This window comes from Coenobita brevimanus, chromosome 15, assembly GCF_032717465.1.
Source record: "Coenobita brevimanus isolate Jiangsu-jjx chromosome 15, ASM3271746v2, whole genome shotgun sequence".
NCBI classification, from domain to species: Eukaryota; Metazoa; Arthropoda; class Malacostraca; order Decapoda; family Coenobitidae; genus Coenobita; species Coenobita brevimanus.
The window spans coordinates 31,719,752-31,739,043 of record NC_136968.1 but is presented as its reverse complement, the minus strand read 5'-3'; the positions used below and the strand labels follow the sequence as shown (position 1 = coordinate 31,739,043).

The window sequence follows — 19,292 nt, the reverse complement described above, 5'->3', positions numbered from 1 at the left end:
AGGAGCATATACAGCACGCCTGGACTCCGGGCGACAAAGACATAAGTCCGCCCGGGCCGCGCGCCCCTATGACCCGGAGCTCGCCCGCCGCCACCATAGCAAGAATACGAGACTACCTTCCGGGCGAACCGACCACCAACAACTACGGGGTGGAGCTGTTACTCCAGCTCCAGTCAGCACCCCTGAGACAGCCGGCAGCCACTCAACCCTCCTACAGGAGACAGCCTGCAGCCGCTCTGGAGGCAAACAGGAGACGGCCTGTAGCTGCTCCCGCCTTCGTCAGGAGATGGCCAGAAGCTGCTCTGAAGGTGCCCCTAACGAGACAGCCTGTAGCTGCTCAACCCTCCTACAGGAGACAGCCTGCAGCCGCTCTGGAGGCAAACAGGAGATGGCCTGTAGCTGCTCCCGCCTTCGTCAGGAGATGGCCGGTAGCCGCTCTGAAGGTGCCCCTCAAGAGATGGCCTGTAGCCTCTCGACCCTTCTACAGGAGACGGCATGCAGCCACTCTGGAGGAAACCAGGAGACGGCTGGTAGCCGCTCCCGCCTTCGTCAGGAGACAGCCTGTAGCCACTCTGAAGGTGCCCCTGAGTCAGCCTGTAGCCGCTTCCTCCCCCAGGCCACGGCCAGTAGCCAGGCCTTAGCGACGGCCGGTAGCCGCGCCCTATTGCAGGAGACAGCCGGTAGCCGCACCTCCGTCAGGTGCTGACTCCTGTTCACCAACCTACGACCCAGAGGGAGCCTCTAGCCTGGAGGAGTACTGGAGAGGCCCCGTGACTACCACCAGGCTCTTCTCCCTGCAGCCGGATCCTGAGAGGACTCGCCTGACGGACCCCGACGTAGGCCGACGCTGCAGCCCCCTCTTGACGGCGTCTCCAAACACCGGGCACCGCAGCCCTTGGGACCTCCAGACCGCCCCCAGGACCCCCGGGCGGGACCATCCTACACCCAGACCCTGGAGATCCTCGTCCTCCATCCGGCGCATGAGCGAGAAGTTCAGGCAGCTATTCGGCCCCAGCCCCAAGGGCCAGACTCCCTCCCCAAGCCCCAAAAGCGCGGGACCCTTCGTCACCAGCAGCCCCGGACGAGAGAGGACGCCCTTACGCATGATCCCGTGGCCCCTGAACACAGAGGCCCTCGGCGGAACCCAGCCTCCTCAGTAGTGAGGATGAGTCACCTCCGCCGCCCTTGTACCTGACCGCCACGACGTCCAGACCAGAAAGGAGTGACAGTGAAAGCAGTGTCCGTGACAGTGAAGTAAAGGCAGAACAGTGAATTAACAGTATAAAAGAAGTCAGTGAGAAAAGCATCAGTGACAATATAAAGAGTGGTGGAATAAATAAGGTAACAGTGAAACAGTGAACACGGCAGGGCAGTGAAGTACGGGTCTATCACAGTGAACACGCTACCAAATAATAACGCCGCACCACACTAAGGTCATGCGCAGGCCCTAGTGTTAAAGTAATAATTACCCACAGTGAGATAGTACCACCAGTTCCACCAATATATATAACTTGGACTTCCTGCAATAATAGTGCATAACCCCTCTGCCCTAAGTGCTTTTCACCTTACCCGACCTTGACCTGTAGTATCCTGCGCGATACTAACGACCCATATCTAGGCCTAAGAATGATAATTGTCCAGTATATCTGTATTCGTGACATCTACCCTTTCGCTGTAGAATTTAGTAATACACATATAAGGTTGTTGCCTTGAGTTTTTGTGTCTTGCCTCTCTCCTATCTGTCCAAGCTCCGGTCTAAAAAGAGAACCCAGCTACATACAAGGCGTTATAGGGACGGGAAGCCGACCCTAAAACACCTAGCATTACAAAAAGATTGAGAAGCAGTTATTAACAAACGGTCATATTTTCTTAAATATTTAACTATAAGGGTGTTTATACCTGTCCGCCGAAACTAATTTCAAATTGTGTTAACCGATTTATGGATGACAGCGAAGGGTTTGTTATCGGAATAAGTACAGTACTTACAAGAATTTTTATTCTAGTTCTTTACCTTAGCCATTTTCAACATTAAGGTAGACTAAATCGATTTCTCATGAATGATGATTATTATTTTTTTTAATTTTTTTTTATTTATTTTTTTTTTTGTAACAGCGACGTCAGGCAACTTTCCCCCGAATTTCCGAACTTACACAAACAGCGGGAGCGGAGCCGGAGGGCGGAGTCGTCATTTACCGCAGTTACCATTGAAACATAGGTGAGAGGTGTTAGTGCTGCAGGTCGTGCTATTCCACCTAAGCGTACAGTGGTTCGTAGATTTTTAGTTTGATGTATTTAACACCTTGAGCCCCATTTCATGATTATCATTCTCGTTAGCTGAGCCACTCTTATGAGGTAGGAATGAGTCTTCTTGGTTACTAATTCTCCCACTTGTTGCCTCTGAATCCACCCCACTCCATTAATAAAAGATGATGATGATGATGATGATTTTAATACTATCCAAAGGGTGAGAAGGGAGGCTGGTGATGAATAGGAGGATGGTGGTGGTGGCGGCGAGTGATTGATTTTGACACAATTCAACGGATGAGAGGGAAGGATGGTGGTATTGGTTATTATTATTATTATTATTATTATTGTTATTATTATTATTACTTTAACACCATTCAACAGGTCAGGATGAAGGTCGGTGTAGTGATGATGATGATGATAATGACGGAGGCAAGCAGAGAGGTGAGACGAGGTGAGTGAAGGAATGAGGGATATAATTTTACCCCTTACGCTATCAGAAGCCTAGTCAGTCAGTCGCACCTTAAGGATTTTCACGCGCTGGGTGGTAACACTAGCAAAATCGCACATACTCCGATTCTGCCTTTCCAATAACGCCAGACGATTTTATTTGGCTGGGAGTAAGTCATGTGAGCCTGAGAGAGAGAATGAATCGAAAATGTAATGGTGTTAAGTACAGATTTTGTCTGAGATTGTATATAGTAGATATTTTGTTTATTCTGGTGATTTGTGTGCATGTGTGTGTGTGTGTGTGTGTGTGTGTGTGTGTGTGAGAGAGAGAGAGAGAGAGAGAGAGAGAGAGAGAGAGAGAGAGTTGTGTGTGTGTGTGTGTTTATAATGGATTTTGTTTACTGTTGTTTATATTGTTTACTGTTGTTTATAATGTTTACTGTGGTTTAAATTTTTTACTCTTTGATTACTGTTTATTGTTCATGATGTTTACTGTAATTTATAATGTGTACTGTTGTATATATTGTTTACTGCCTATTGCCCTGCTCACGCTGCTACTGTGAGCGGGGCAACAGGCAGGATGCAGGTGGGGAAGGCAGCAGGTGTGTCTGGGTTGACTGCTGAAATGTTGAAAGTCTCAGGAGATATAGGAGTGGGGTTAGTCACTGATCTGATAAATACGATTATATTTGAGTGTGTTGTCCCAGATGATTGGCTGAAGAGTGTAATTGTAAATGTGTACAAGGGGGAGGGTGATGCCCTGGAAAGAGAAAATTATAGAGACATAAAGCTTTTCAACCAGATAATGAAGGTAATGGAGAGAGTTCTAGAAGGAATGATTAGAGAAAGAGTGAATATTGCTGAAATGCAATTTGGGTTGATGCCAGGCAAAAGGACCACTGATGCCATATTCGTTGTTCGACAGCTTCAGGAAAAATGTAGAGGAAAGAAAAGGGATGTACTATGTTTTTGTTGATTTGGTGAAGGCCTTTGTCAGAGTCCCTAGAGAGGTGGTGAAGTGGGCAATGAGAATGCTTGGGATGGAGGAGTGGCTGGTTAGGGTGGTTATGGCCATGTACAGTATGAGGCAGCTTGCATCCACTTAAGGGTGAATGGAGATTTGAGTGACGAGTTTACCGTGAATGTTGGTGTGCATCAGGGGTCAGTCTTGAGCCCCTTGTTTATCATGGTACTTGAAGCTCTCTCACGTGACTTCAGAAATGGACTCCCGTGAGTGATGTTGTATGCTGATGATTTGGTGTTAATTGCAGAGAATGAAAGGGAGACGGAGGAAATATTCAGGAAGTGGGGAGATGGTATGGTATGGGGCACAAGGGCTTAAGAGTAAATGCAGATAAAACAAAAGTGATGGCATCTAGGGCTGGGGGCGGTACTGTCAAAGAAGAGGGGGAGTGGCCATGTACGATCTGCCACAAGGGCATGGGAAGCAATTCCATATTGTGCAGTGCTTGTGATAAGTGGGTGCATAAAAGATGTAGTGGTATCAGAGGTAGACTGCGAGATAATGCTGATTTCACGTGTGCGGTGTGTCGGGGAGAACAGGTGGAGATTGTCAGGCGTGAAAGGTTTGAACTTGCTGGTGAGTCTCTTGAGTGTGTGGAAGAGTTTTGTTATTTGGGAGACATGTTATGTGCCGGAGGTGGGTTTGGAGCTAGCTCTGTGGCTAGAGTGAGGAGCGGTTGGAAGAAGTTCAGGGAGCTGTTGCCTCTCCTGACATTGAGAGGGCTCTCTCTCCGTGCTAAGGGATTTCTGTATGTGACATGTGCTAGAGTGTAATGCTGTACTGTAATGAGACCTGGGCAGTAAAGGAAGAGGATATTCGCAGGCACAAACGTACAGAAATGACAATGATTTGGTGGATGTGCAGTATGTCCCTGAGTGCGAGGCCTCGGGGGGGGGGGGGGCTAGGCTTCTGATGGAAGAGTTGAGGGGCAGGATGGGACTGGAGTGTATTGGTGTTTTGATGAGGAAAGGTAGATTGAGATTTGAGCTTGTGGAGAGGATGGGAGATGATAATTGGTGCAGAAAGTGAGAGCTGTTAATGTTAGGGGTAGGGTGGCGAGAGACAGACCGAAAAAGACCTGGGACGAGGTCATTGAATGTGAACTCAGGGATAAGGGACAAAATACAGAAGGTGCCAGTGATCAAGCATTATAGAGAGCCGCCATTAGGTGACCAAGACCGACGCATGCAAGCATGTTGGAGCCTTAAAAAACGAACGAACTGTTGTTTATATTGTTTACTGTTGTTTATGTTTGTTGTTTATGATGTTTACTGTTTATAATGTTTACTGTTTATAATGTTTACTGTTTATATTGTTTACTGTTGTTTATAATGTTCACTATTGTTTGAAATGTTTACTGTTGTTTATAGTTTAGTGTTGTTTATAATGTTTACTGTTGTTTATGATATTTACTGTTGTTTATATTGTTTACTGTTGTGTTTATTGTTTACAGTTGTTTATAATGTTTACTGTCTATAATGTTTACTATCGTTTGTAATGTTTACTCTTGTTTGTAATGTGTTTACTGTTGTATGTAGTATTTACTGTTGTTCATAGTGTTTACTGTTGTTTGTAATGTGTTTACTGTTATATGTAGTATTTACTGTTGTTTGTAATGTTTACTGTTGTTTATAATGTTTACTCTTTGTAATGTTTACTGTTTATAATTTTTGTTGTATATGTTTACTGTTTATATTGTTTGCTGTTGTTATATTGTTTACTGTTGATTATAATGTTTACTGTTGTTAAACAGCTTACTGTCGTTTATAATGTCTACTGTTGTTTATAATATTTAGGCCTACTGTTTATATTGTTTTCTGTTGTTTATGTTTACTCTGTATTGTTTACTGGGTTTATATTGTTTACTATTGTTTATAATAGTTTGTTTACTATTTACGAGATTAACAAAATCGTCTATTGCAGGGGTTCCCAACCTTTTTAACACTGCGGCCCCCTTTGGTCAGGACAACATTCATGATGCCCCCCACCCGGGCCACCCCTCTGACGCCTAAACAACGATGCTTTTATCTGTTCCATATGGATGCTAAAGACGCTAGATGGCAACACTACATGTGGTTGCTTGAAATGACGATTGTGAAGTTTTCCTATCAAAGTTTCTTATTCCTACATATCTTTGGGAACACCCTGTATGCATTTGAATGGCCTAGCGCTATGTTGAATTTTGATTACCCCACGCCCCCCCTAGCAATCTCAAACGCCCCCCCAGGGGGGCGCGCCCCCTAGGTTGGGAAACGCTGGTCTATTGACTCAAGAATTCCTGTTTAAAAATTTTCTGGTTATTCACATAGTTTTTTTTTAAGTTTACACAGAGATTTCTTTCCCTTTTTTTCTTTTTACATCAAGTTCCTGTTTTATTTTCAGATTTTCTAGTTCATACACCCACATTACCACCTTATTTACGAAACTTATTATTTACATTGGTTTTATGCTTCGAGAGGGCTTTGCAGTGCGTGAGTGAGGGATCGTTTACAAGCTTTTCCTTCTTATACTCTAAATCGGAGAGAAATATACAAAAAGGAAATGATGAACGAAGGCTCCCCATCCATCTTTTAATCATTCTGTTTCATTTTCCCGGGAGCTTCGAAGAGCAGTGCGAGGGAGCTTCGTACTGTAATTCGAAGCTTCAGTTTATATTCAGTGTTTCGCTTATACTGTAAATAGAAGAAGTAAAGACAGCATTAAAAAGGAGACATAAGCAAGGACGTATCATAGTCTTTATTTTACCTTATTTATTATTAATTTTTTTATGTATTTATTTATTTATTTTTCAGCTTCGATATGCAGCGTCTGGGAATTTTGCTAAGCTGAGGGGGTTGTAGTTTTCTGTTATGCTGGAAATAACATAATACTGACTTATCAACGGAGGGAAGAATATCCGTCTATCTAAGAGGTGTCAGCAAACAAAACGCCTCCATGATGCCCTGTCGTGGACCATTTGACTGCCCTCCCTCCAACGCCATCCCTTTCATATATCTCTCCATCCCTCCATCTCACCCACCACTCTCTCACATATATCCACTCCATCCCTCCAACCCACACCCCTCCCTCTCTCGCATCTCTCCACTCCATCCCTCCATCTCACACCACTCTCTCACATATATCTCTCCAATCCATCCCTCCATCTCACACCCCTCTGTCTCATAATCTCTCTCCATCTCACAAACCATACATTCGTTAAGAACTCACTCTAATTTCCTCCCAACAGCTTCGAAATGCAGCGTGAGGGAGCCGTGTTCCCCTCTCCACACCTGCAGTCCATTTCAGAAGTTGCTGCGGAAACCCAACGCGGCCATTATCAGAAGAATCCAAGGTGCGATTTGCGACAGGGAGCGTTTGAATATCAAGGTGCGTGTGGTTGGTGTGGTGTGAGTTGGTGGTGGTGGTGGGAGTAATTGTTGTAGTGGTAGTAGTAATAGCAGTAGTAGTAGTCGTTGTTGTTGTTGTTGTTGTTGTGTTTGCAGTAGTAGTAGTAGTGTTGTAGTACTGGTGGTGGTAGTAGTAATAGTAGTTACAAGTGCTCGTGGGCCCTTCTGGCCCTCGTGCACTTACTCCTGCGGAGGGCTCTCGCGCTACGCGCTCGCTTTCTCATGCTTCACACTCGTTTTCTCGTGCTTCTCACATGGCTCGAGTAGACTCGATTTCTAAAAGTCCCGGTACCGAACGAGTTGTTTTCCGAACCAAACTTTGATCGCTCTTAACTTTAATAAAAAAATCATCAGTCGAGATGGGACCAAGTTTTTCGACATTAGCGAATTATTTCATGCCAATTTTGGTGCACCAGGACACTTCTGCACCGAAGAAAGGCGCCCTCACCTCGCTTCGGAATGGAACCCAAGTTGTCTGCACGCAAGTCCTAGATATTAACCACTCGGCCACGGCAACCGACCGGGCGCCGGGAGCGGCGTTTTTTGGGTCAAAATTTGATTGCTCATTAAATATAGTAAAAGTTTTTCAATCGTGATGGGACCAAGTTGTTTCACATCAGCGAATTTTTTGCGATTTTTGAGCCAATTTTGGTGCGATTTGAATGTGTCGTTTCGACTGCCCAAAATACACACACACACACACACACACACACACACACATGGCTACTGCTATAGTATATTAGATTGATGTAATAATAGTAGTATAGTTGTAGTAGTACTGGTGGTGGTATGGTAGGACAAATCTAAACTGGCGGCTAGGGTGGGGCACGAAGCTCTCTACAGTGGTGCCACGTTTTCCGTACGAGCGGTGCCCCCCACCCTCTCTCTCTCTCTCTCTCTCTCTCCCGGAGGAGATGTGCATCACCCTGGGGAATTTTGTTTCTTTTATGAGTGACTGATAAACTTATGCTTTCATTTCTTTATTTTTTTATTATACCACGTTGAGTACACCGCTCCCCGTCCGATCAGTGAAGTTAAGCAACGTTGGGTCTGGTTAGTACTTGGATGGGTGACCGCCTGGGAACACCAGATTCTGTTGGCATAACGTTCTCCCTACGTGTCAAGTGGGGTTGGTGGAGGATTAGTGCCCCTCCCTGTAAAACAATTAACTCTAAGCCCTTGGCCACCCCGTTTGGGATACATGGCGTCTGGCAATGAATGATGAATGATATTTTAAAATATTTATTATTGTTTTACATTTGTCGCCAGATGACCTCGCTGGTGCAGCGCCATGATTTGTTTTCATTCAGTCACTCTCTCCCTCCTTCCTTCCCTCTCTTCCTCCATCTCTCCCTCAACACCTCCCCTGGCCTACCTTCCCCCCCCTCCATCTCTCCCTCAACACCTCCCCTGGCCTACCTTCCCCCCCCCTCTCTCTCTCTCTCTCTCTCTCCTATGATGTTTTAGGATACATTTTGGTTATTTTCTATTACATTATATTGTACATATTGTAAATTTGACTATTTCCACACCATCGATGAGGTAAGGACACAAAGGAATGTTACACGAGGAGGCTCTGGCTGGGTTAGTCTGGGTCCGTGTGAGTGTTGCCGCACACGAGGGTTTAATGTATTATTTTTTCTTTTACTAAGAAATTGGTATATTTTTACTTATATTCCTGCACATTATCTTATAATCATAATTGTGACATTATTACCCACCCCAGAAATACGGTAAAAGCCAATAAAAGTGACTACATTTTTTTTTTTTTTAGCAATACTGTAAAATATTTATGCCACGTTTCTTTATTGCCGTATAAATATTTTATGCATAATGAGTTTACTGTTCTTTCATATATTAAATTACACACGTTAACATTGTCTTCATATGTGTTTATCTTATTTGTGATGCCTTTTACATATATAATAGCCGTTTCACATCGCGGGTTTGGGAACCATAGCAACACTGTACAGAGGGTCGCGCCACACCCTAGCCGCCAGTTTAGATTTGTCAGACCATAGTAGTAGTAGTAGTACTGGTGGTAACAGTACTAGTAGTACTGGTGGTAACAGTACTAGTAGTACTGGTGGTAACAGTACTAGTAGTGGTTGCTGTTGTAATAGTAGTAGTAGTAGTAGTACTAATAGGAGTAGTAGTTGTTGTTGTTTTTGTAGCAGTAGTAGTTCATTCAGCTCCATCAAAATGTGAACCCAGTGCACTGCAGGCTGAAGCTATCCTCCAGCAGTCCACCATCTTCCTTTTGGTGAAACTGAGGGACGTTTATATAACTGGGCAGCCCCACCTCCCAGTTATATCAGTGCCACCACATGAAGGCGCCTGTGTCAGTGTGGGTATAATGTGGTCTTCTCACCTGGCAAACATCTGGACCCCTTTGCTAGCTTAGTTGATGGCCAAACGTAGTCATAGTGGAGGGTATTTTTGACTAATAACCAAGAAGATTCATCCCTACCTTACAATCAAGACTCATCGAATTTCATGCAATTTTAACGTCTTTTTCAAGCTGTGGGAGTGGCCAAGTTCTATCCGTGTGTGTGTGTGTGTATATATATATATATATATATATATATATATATATATATATATATATATATATATAAATCTAAACCTAACCTATTAATCTAGATTATCCCAGCCTAACCTAACCGCAGCCTAAGTTAACTTAATCTTTATTAACCCATCCTAATTTAAAATAATTTCACAAATTCCCTAGGGATTTCATGAAATCACTGGTTACACAAATCCCCTGTAGCATATATATTGTATAAAATATATGTGTGTGTGTGTGTGTGTGTGTGTGTGTGTGTGTGTGTGTGTGTGTGTGTGTGTTTTGGTGGTTTAAGTGGAAAAAAGAGTTTTTGTGTTGATACCACTACCACCGCGCCGCCGCCATCATCATTACCATAACCCAAGATTTTTATCATATTTCCCAGGTTATGATCACTACATTCTCAGGTGTGTTGTCCTGGCGCCAGTGCAATCCTACTGCCAGTCAACACCACATTGCCAGTCAACGGTGAAACACTTCTTCCTGAGACCTGTGGCACGGAAGGCCGGCAACCACTGCTGGCCCCGACCCCCAGCGTCTTGATAATCAGGGAGAAGCGACAGGCGGTACAGGCATGGGAAAGCCCCAAATCGGCACCGCTTGAGGCCATTCCAGTCGATATGGAGCCAAGCTGGGTCACTGGAGGCAGGGACGTAGAACTTAGACAGCCTTTTCCCTGGATGGCACTGCTTGGGTATAACTGTAAGTCCTGTTTTAGCTCTTCATAATGGTGTGCCAGGACTTGATACGCTATTTTCATGTGGTAAATCATGAGGTTCTGAAAGGTATATATTTCCTGCAACAGATTCATATACAGTTTGTGCAGCCCCCAAACTGAAGGTCCAGAGAATACCCAAAGGAAGGTCGGTATAGAGTATCATCCTGGTCATTAATCATCCAACACATGCCAGGTTCAGTACAGAAGATCACCCTGTATTTAGCCCAGGAAGTGTTATGTGAGATTTTATTTTATTTTGTTTCTGTGATGGCAATATGGAGGCACAGCAAAAAGAGTGTGAGAAGAAAGGCTGCTCTCTGACGCTCAGGGAGGAATGGAAATTATGGAAGACACAAGGTTGGCACAGGATTGACGACATACTTTTTCCCAGTGTTGCATCATCATCATCATCAACATCACACATCTCTCTCCACCACTGCGTTTCCCAGTGTTGCATCATCATCATCATCATCATCATTATCATCATCATAATCATCACATACCTCTCCACCACTACATTCCCCAGTATTGCATCATCACCACCACACCTCTCTCCCCGCACCACTCCTCTCACCTCTCCCCGCACCTCTCTTCTCACCACTCTTTCCCGTGCCCACACCAGCTCGCACCAGGCCGATATGGGGTTGTGGTGGGTCGCTCATCACACAGCAGTACGTCATCACCGCCGCCCACTGCGTCCATCCCACCTACGTCCTCGGCCTGGACCTGTGAGTTACTTGTCTTGCCGGTCAGACTGGTGGATAGAGTTGGTTTTAGTGTTGTTTTGGCTGTTCTTCCTTCGTCTTTTTTTCTGCCTTTTGTATTTCGTTATTATTATTGTTGTTATTGTTATTACTACTACTGCTACTACTACTACTATTATTATTATTATTATTATTAAAATCTCTCCCTGCGCAGTTCCTTATGATGAGAGAGAGAGAGAGAGAGAGAGAGAGAGAGAGAGAGAGAGAGAGAGAGAGAGAGAGAGAGAGAGAGAGAGCACCTGTCCCTCTCAGTGACTTGGAGCTTCCTTTACCTCTGCAGTATATTTTTCTTTATTTATTTACTCATTTACTTACTTACGGGGGGGACTGGGAGAACTTAATGAGTTATATTTGGTTTAATATTGTTCATTAATAAGGCAAAATTCCTCTTTATGTCCCCGAAGCAAAGAAGTAGTAGTAGTGGTAGTGGTGGTAGTATTGGAAGTGGTGGTAGTAATAGTGGTAGGCCTAGTAGTAGTAGTAGTAGTAATAGTAGCAGTACCAGCAGCAGTAATATCAGCAGCAGCAGCAGCAGCAATAATAATAATAATAATAATAATAATAATAATAATAATCTAATATACTACGGTATAGCACTAGCGCGCGCGCGTGCGTGCGTGTGTGTGTGTGTGTGTGTGTGTGTGTGTGTGTGTATTTTGGGCAGCCGAAACTACACATTCAAATCGCACCAACATTGGCACAAAAAATCGCAAAAAATTCGCTGATGTGAAAAAACTTGGTCCCATCACGATTGAAAAACTTTTGCTATATTTAATGAGAGATCACATTTTGACCCAAAAACGCCGCTCCCGGCGCTCGGCATAGGATCTCCGTAGAATTTTTTGCCCACAGCTATAACTAAAATATATTATAGCAGCGCGAGAGCCCTCCTCAAGAGCAAGTGCAACGGGCCCGAAGGGCCCACGAGCACCTGTAATAATAATAATAACAACAACAACAACAATAATAAACCACTATTTCACAAATAAAAAGAAAGAAAAAATGAATGAATCCGATCTCTTAATGCTGTTACTACATCCATGTCTTAATGTAATATAATTAGGAGAAGGCGCCAGATCAAGTTTTACGCCCATCAGAGCAATATCGATGGCAAGAGCTAAGTAATTTTTTTTTCTCTCTCTCTTTCTTTGCAACACGAAATATTAGGCTTATCGTCATGTTTGTCAGGCCAGACTAATATGTTTTTAAAAACTAATGCATGCCTTGTGTAAGATATTTTGTCATTTGGGTTAAAACAGGGCTGGGAGTATGATGGGAGACCCCGAGGATGGAGACACGTATTCTCAACTTAAATTCCAACGAAATGCTAAGAGGGGAGGGGAGGTATCAAAAGCAACAGGCCAATATCCATCCTAGCTTCAGTCAAACCCATTGTCTTTTTCTGCTAAATATGAGGAATAGCTAGACTTATTTTTATGAATATTTTAGATGTGTATGAAGTGACGTGAACTTATGTTTGGTTGGAAGTAGTGTCAGAGTTTACATTTGGTTGGAAGCAGAGTCAGAGGTTACATTTGGTTGCAAATAAAGTTAGAAGTTACGTTTGTAGAGTCAGAAGGTACGTTTGGTTGGAAGTAGAGTCAGAAGTTACATTTGCTTGGAAGTAGAGTCAGAGGTTACATTTGGTTGGAAGTAGAGTCAGAAGTTACATTTGGTTGCAAGTAGAGTCAGAAGTTACACTTGGTTGGAAATACAGACATACGTGGTTGTGGTGGTTAATCATGCACCTTATACATATCTTAAGCATGTCGGGAAAATAATACACCTACATAGCCACATATCTGAAGTTTGATGGGACGGATATGGATCGATGTGGTTAGTTGTTTCTTGGCGTCAGACGGGGAGCACTTACTGCTGCTTGTTGTTACTGGGTTAATAATATCACCATTATTCTTTAACTATTTTAGGGGGGTTATTAGACTGTGTGAGCTGAAACTGCGAACTCACTGAGACTAAGAGGGTTTCAGCATGTATACATTAAAGGCTCATCAAGTAAAGTAAATGAACTATAGCCTTATTCTTTCGTTTATATATATATATATATATATATATATATATATATATATATATATATATATATATATATATATATATATATATATATATATATATATATATATATCCCAGCGAAGTTATTTGACTGCATGAGCCGAACTTGCCAACTCACTAAGAGGGTTTCAGCGTGTGTGTATTAATTCTTCACCAAGTAAGAATGAATGAAGTATAGTCTTATTCTTCGTTTCATTTTACATATTCCAGGCAGGTTATTAGACTAGGTGAGCTGAACCTGGCAACTGAACGAGACTGCACCGGCCCTGGATACCCTCAAGTGTGCGCCCCTCCCCCGCAGGACTTCTCGCCAACTGAGATCATCATCCACCCTAACTTCGACAAGAGGACCAGAGTGAGTGACGACATCGCCCTCATCCGACTCGACGGGAAGGCAAAGTTGGGGCGTAAGTGGAGAGACTGACTAGTGATTAATCTTAACAGACCGTCGAAGGAACTAGGAATTATGTATAGACCGAAATAGCTAGTACATTTATACGTTAATGGAGAGCATGATTGGTGATTACTATTTACAAGACTGTCAAAAGAACTAGATATTAGGTATAGACCGAAATATCTAGTACATTCATGCTTAAGTGGAGAGAATGGTCTGGGATTAAGACAGAGATTCTTGAAAGCCTCAGAGACTGTGAAGAGACCTAGATAGTTTATTTACATGTAATGTGGAGAGATTGGTTCTTGACTGATATTTATAAATTGTTGCAAATCTAAAAAATTATGGGTAGTGTTTCGAGAGAGACTATGGGGAAGATCATGAGACATTATGGAATACCAGAGGAGTTTGTGAGGGTCATTATGAACATGCATGAGGACACATTTTGTAAAGTGATGGTTGATGGTTGTCTGAGTGATTCGTTTGAAGTCAAGTCCGGAGTAATTCAAGGTGGTGTTCTATCGCCTTTACTATTTATATTGGTCATTGATTACATTATGAAACGCGTTGGAACAGAAACCGGTCCAGGTATACTTTGGGGAGAGAACAGGACACTTTTGGATTTAGATTATGCAGATGATATAGTTTTGATTTGTGATGGGCCAGAAGAGATGCAGAGAGTGTTGGACTGTTTGGTGAGTGAAGGTCGCAAGGTGGGTTTGGTTATTAATTGTGGAAAAACTGAAAAAATCAATATGAATATGGAAAATGCGCAGGAATGTGTAATTGGAGGTATGGTTGTAAAGCAAGTTGATAGGTTTAAATATTTAGGTACTTACTTAGCCAAGGATGGTTCTTTGAACTTTGAATTCGAGGAAAGGTTAAAGAAGGCTAATCAGGCAATGGGAATGCTTAAAAATATTTGGAATAATAACAATTTTTCTGTGCATACAAAAATCAAACTTTATAAGGTAATGGTTAGGAGTATCTTAATTTATGGACACGAGTCTTGGTACAGTACAGTGACTATGGAAAATAAATTCTTGGTGTTTGAAAAAAAGCACTTAGAAGAATATTAGGAGTTAAGTGGTGGGAAAGGATACCAAATAGTAGAATTAGAGAAATAACGGGAGTGCAGCCGGTCGATGAATATGTTAGGTTCTCACGATGGAAGTGGCTAGGACATGTGTATAGGAGACAAGGAATAGTACGAGGTACACCAGGGTGGGTGGCACTCGGTAGGAGAGGTAGAGGAAGGCCAAAAGAAACGTGGGTGAGGACAATGAGACGGGAAGCTGGAGATGAGTGTTGGGGAGATCTTGAGGAGTTAGCACAAGATAGGATGTGGTGGTGTGAGTTCATCGAGGCCCTATGCATCCCCGAGGGTGCCACAGGAAATGATTGATTGATTGGTTGATTTACTATACTCTTTTTTTTCTAACTTGGACCAAATTTCTTCATTGTAAGAAAGCACTGGCACTAAATTTTGATGCTTGTCGTGAGGAAGTGCAATGGAAAGAATGTAGATCTGTAATGTTGTCTTTTTCTGCCATTGAACGACATGAAATAAGCTGCAAAAAGACAAAAATCTGGGCCAAGTTAGAGTAGAAAGAGTGTAGCAGATTTATATGCAAGTGGAGAAATTTGTCTTTGAAAAATACTATAGGCTGCTGAAGAACCAAGTGACTGCGTAGAGACTGTAGATTGATATATAAGGGGCGAGAATGATTTTTTATTAATATTTATAGACTGTTGAAAGATCTAAAGACTGTAAGAGGCCGAGATAGATTATATGCTATTCAGGGACACATATTAGACTGTTAGCTCTATAGGGACCTAAATTACGGACTGTGTAAAGGCCTTAATGATTGCATATAGACCTAGAAGTAGATGATAGGATGTTCAGAGACGAGGGGTATTATTAGTTTTATAGAGACCTAAGTTGTGGATTGTGTGGAAACCTAGAGACATTGCGGAAACCTGAGCAGATGTTAGACTGTTCAGAGCCCTATTTAGGAGAGTTGGCTGCATAGACTTAAAGTTTGAACTGTAGATTGTGTTGAGATGGAAGTCGTTGACTGTGGACTGTTTTTCAAGACTGGTATTGTGGATTGTAGATTGAAAATTTACTTTTGAAGATTTTAACACCAGCACTAGTATCTCCCTTTCAGTGTTCATTATTCCACTGTGTCTGTGTAGTGTGGAATTAAGCATGATTATAAGAATGTAATACTAATACTAATACTTATAATAATAATAATTATAGTAGTAATAATAATGATGAGAATAATAACAATAATAATAAAAATATACATCAGGGAGCAAAAGAGCAATGGGTTAAGTTGATTAAATTTTTTCCTTGGAGATTTCAATGTAAACATTAGTATTCATTTTTCAGAATTAAACTCTACTGTGTCTCCCTCCTACACGTCAGTGTGTGAAGGAGTTAATAAGCTCATGGAAGGCTGAGGTGGTGGGCTGGCGTTTGAACAAGACATGTTATCAAAATTTTCCCCGGAGATTTTAATGCAAGGGTGGGTATCTCCTTTTCAGCATTTGTCACTCCGCTGTGTCTCCCTCCTGCGGGTCTTACTGTGCAGGACTTAGTTGGTTCACGATTGGTTGAGGTGGCAGGCTGGGGGTTGAAAGAGACAGCAGGTAAATCATCCCAGGTGTTGCAGAGAGCAAGCCTTCCCTTCTTTGACAAAGCCAGGTGTAACCCCATCTACAACAACTCGCTCGTCCCAGAACAGGTTAGTAATAGGGCTTTTTCCTGTTTACTTATTTTTAGTTTTAATCATTAAGTTTAGCCTCACTGTAAAATATTTCCATCCTTTCACAGTATACTTTCCTTAGGTCACTGGCAGAATGAGACAGTAACATGGTCCTGCATCTTTTTATAAGCCATATTTCTTCATAAGGACTCCGCCTTGTTGGGGCTGGCCATGGTACAGCTGATAGTTTTGTGGACTGGAAGCTAAACCAATGCCAAAAACAGATAATTACTTCCCAACAGTTGCTAGTAGTTCTTGAGGAGAGGAAATTTGAAATGTGTAATAAGATTTGTAACAGCGTGAGAATTTCAGTTTGGACTATAACATTCTGGATTTTTTAATGTCCCTCCAAAATTTTAACCCCCCCCTTTTTGGAAACCTGACTACGCAAATGTCTACAGTTAAATCCAGCCTTCATTAACCCCTTCACTTCAATGATGTGTTATTTACGTATTTCTCTCTATCTCCACACAATTTTAGTCATCTTAGGAGATTACTTTTTCGACTTGTTTCTCTCTCTGTGTTTGTGTATCTGTATTACTATCTGTCTGTCTGTATGTCTATATGTCTGCCTATCTTTCCATCTTTATCCATCTGTCTATGTATCCATTTATCTATCTGTCCATCTATCAATCAATCTATCTACCTATCTATCTCTCCACAGATCTGTTTCGGCGGTGGCCCCCAAGACTCCTGTCAGGGGGATTCTGGCGGTCCCATCTTCATCCGCCGGAATTTTTTGGCTACGCTGGTGGGTGCTTACTGATATTGAAAGAGAGAGAGAGAGAGAGAGAGAGAGAGAGAGAGAGAGAGGTGTACAAATACTATTCGAAATACGTTAAAGGCAAGTCGTGAAATGAGTCTGGTCATGAAATATGGTTAGTATAAGTTGAGTTAATTTAGGTTAGGTTAATTTAGGTGAAGATTAGGTTAGGTTAGGTTAATTTAGGCCAAGGTTAGGTGAGGTGAGGTTAATTTAGGTGAAGATTAGGTTAGGTTAGGTTAATTTAGGCCAAGGTTAGGTGAGATTAGGTTAATTTAGGTGAAGATTAGGTTAGGTTAATTTAGGTGAGGATTAGGTTTGGTTAGGTTAATTTAGGTGAAGATTGGGTTAGGTTAATTTAGGTGATGATTAGGTTAGGTTAATTTAGGTGATGATTAGATTAGGTTAATTTAGGTGAAGATCAGGTTAGGTTAGGTTAATTTAGGTGAAGATTAGGTTAGGCTAGGTTAATTCAAGTGAAGATTAAGTTAGGTTAGGTTAATTTAGGTGCAGATTAAGTTAGGTTAGGTTAATTTAGGTGAAGATTAGGTTAGGCTAGGTTAATTTAAGTGAAGATAAAGTAAGGTTAGGTTAATTTAGGTGAAGATTAGGGGTAATAATTAACCTGGTTTGACCTAACCTAAACTAGATTGGTCCTACCTAAATTAACCCAACCCAATCTAACAATACAGTACTTCACACACTGACCAGCTGCCTATTAAATACTGTGTAACAAATTGGTAGATATAGATAGATAGATAGATAGATAGATAGATGGAGAGAGAGAGAGAGAGAGAGAGAGAGAGAGAGAGAGAGAGAGACTGATAGATAGATAGACTGATAGATAATTTTCGATCGGTTGCTGCAGTTAATACCGTTGATATGTAAACAATTCCCCATCCTTTCTGCTAATGTGCCTCTTATTTCTTACGATAGACAGATAGATAAATAGATAGATAGATAAAATAGATAGATAGACTGATAGATATTTTTTCGATCTCGCTTCTGATCTTCCTTATAACCTCCCTTAGTCTGCCTTATACTGTCTCTCATCCTTCCTATAATACTCTTTCTTTCTTTCTTTCTCTCTCTCTCTCTCTCTAATACCACCCTAATATTCTCCCTTATGCCATATATTTTAATCACCCTAATACTCTCTAGTCACCCTAATACTCTCTAATCACCCTAATACTCTCTAATCACCCTAATACTCTCTAGTCACCCTAATACTCTCTAATCACCCTAATAGTCTCTAATCACCCTAATAGTCTCTAATCACCCTAATACTCTCTAATCACCCTAATAGTCTCTAATCACCCTAATGCTCTCTAATCACCCTAATGCTCTCTAATCAACCTAATACTCTCTAATCACCCTTAATATCTCTCTGACTCCCCTTATTCTCCCCCTGATCACCCTAACACCCCCTCATACCATGGCCCGTACTCTCGTAGGGTAAGGAAGCTCCCTAACACCTTTTCCTAAGCGATTTATTTTGCTTACTACACCTTAATGTCCTCTTCTGTGTTACATAAATCCTTCCAATATCGCCCTACTCTGCATAAATAACGTACAAAAGGATATTAGCCATCCTTATCTAAAAATAAATCGCTAAGGAAGAGGTGTTAGGGAGCTACGAGAATACAACACGTCTCTCTAATCCTGTCAGGTGGGGGTCGTGTCTCGCGGGCTGGACTTCCGGTGTGGCCTGACAGGTGTGCCGGCCGTGTACACCGATGCCACCGCGTACAGGCCCTGGATCATCAGCAACCTCAAGCCTTAACACATTCAAGACTTCAAGACACTGGGGCTGGGGCAAGAGTGACATGTACGGTACTCTGTTCACTCTAACTTGGCCTAAAATTGCCATCTCTCCACGTTGAATGTTCATTTTTAACTCGTAACCTCAAGCCTTAATGCATTCAAGACTTCAAGACACTGGGGCTGGGGCAAGAGTAATATGGTCGTGATGTGTATAAATGTTAAACTTATTATTATTATTATTTTTGTTATTATTATTATTATTATTTTAAGGTGATTTTAAACCAGTGTGTTGTTTATGTTGTTTTATTAAAGTGAAAAATAATGGATGCTTTTTATTTATCCAGCTTCTACACACACACACACACACACACGTAC

At 42.1% G+C, this 19,292-nt stretch overlaps 1 protein-coding gene and 1 pseudogene across 1 annotated transcript; both read left to right on the top strand.

Moving 5' to 3' along the window:
• The first annotated feature begins 980 nt into the window (after positions 1-980).
• LOC145390728 (phenoloxidase-activating factor 3-like) lies at positions 981-19,035 on the top strand. Its single transcript, XM_080265523.1, has 9 exons — positions 981-1,052; positions 1,129-1,268; positions 6,945-7,049; positions 10,098-10,370; positions 11,006-11,116; positions 13,433-13,629; positions 16,170-16,369; positions 17,055-17,141; positions 18,823-19,035. The coding sequence occupies exons 1-9, from the start codon at positions 981-983 to the stop codon at positions 18,934-18,936; spliced, it is 1,299 nt and encodes a 432-aa protein (XP_080121649.1). The 3' UTR covers positions 18,937-19,035.
• LOC145390782 (5S ribosomal RNA) lies at positions 8,088-8,207 on the top strand (annotated as a pseudogene).
• Positions 19,036-19,292: the final 257 nt, after the last annotated feature.

What these genes read in the sequence shown, in the direction of transcription:
- LOC145390728 (XM_080265523.1), top strand. Translation starts at nt 981, where the DNA reads ATGAGCGAGAAGTTCAGGCAGCTATTCGGCCCCAGCCCCAAGGGCCAG. An exon ending in CCTCCCCAAGCCCCAAAAGC is followed by an intron (nt 1,053 to 1,128) that starts GCGGGACCCTTC and finishes CCCTGAACACAG; the next exon opens with AGGCCCTCGGCGGAACCCAG. An exon ending in CATTATCAGAAGAATCCAAG is followed by an intron (nt 7,050 to 10,097) that starts GTGCGATTTGCG and finishes TCCTGGCGCCAG; the next exon opens with TGCAATCCTACTGCCAGTCA.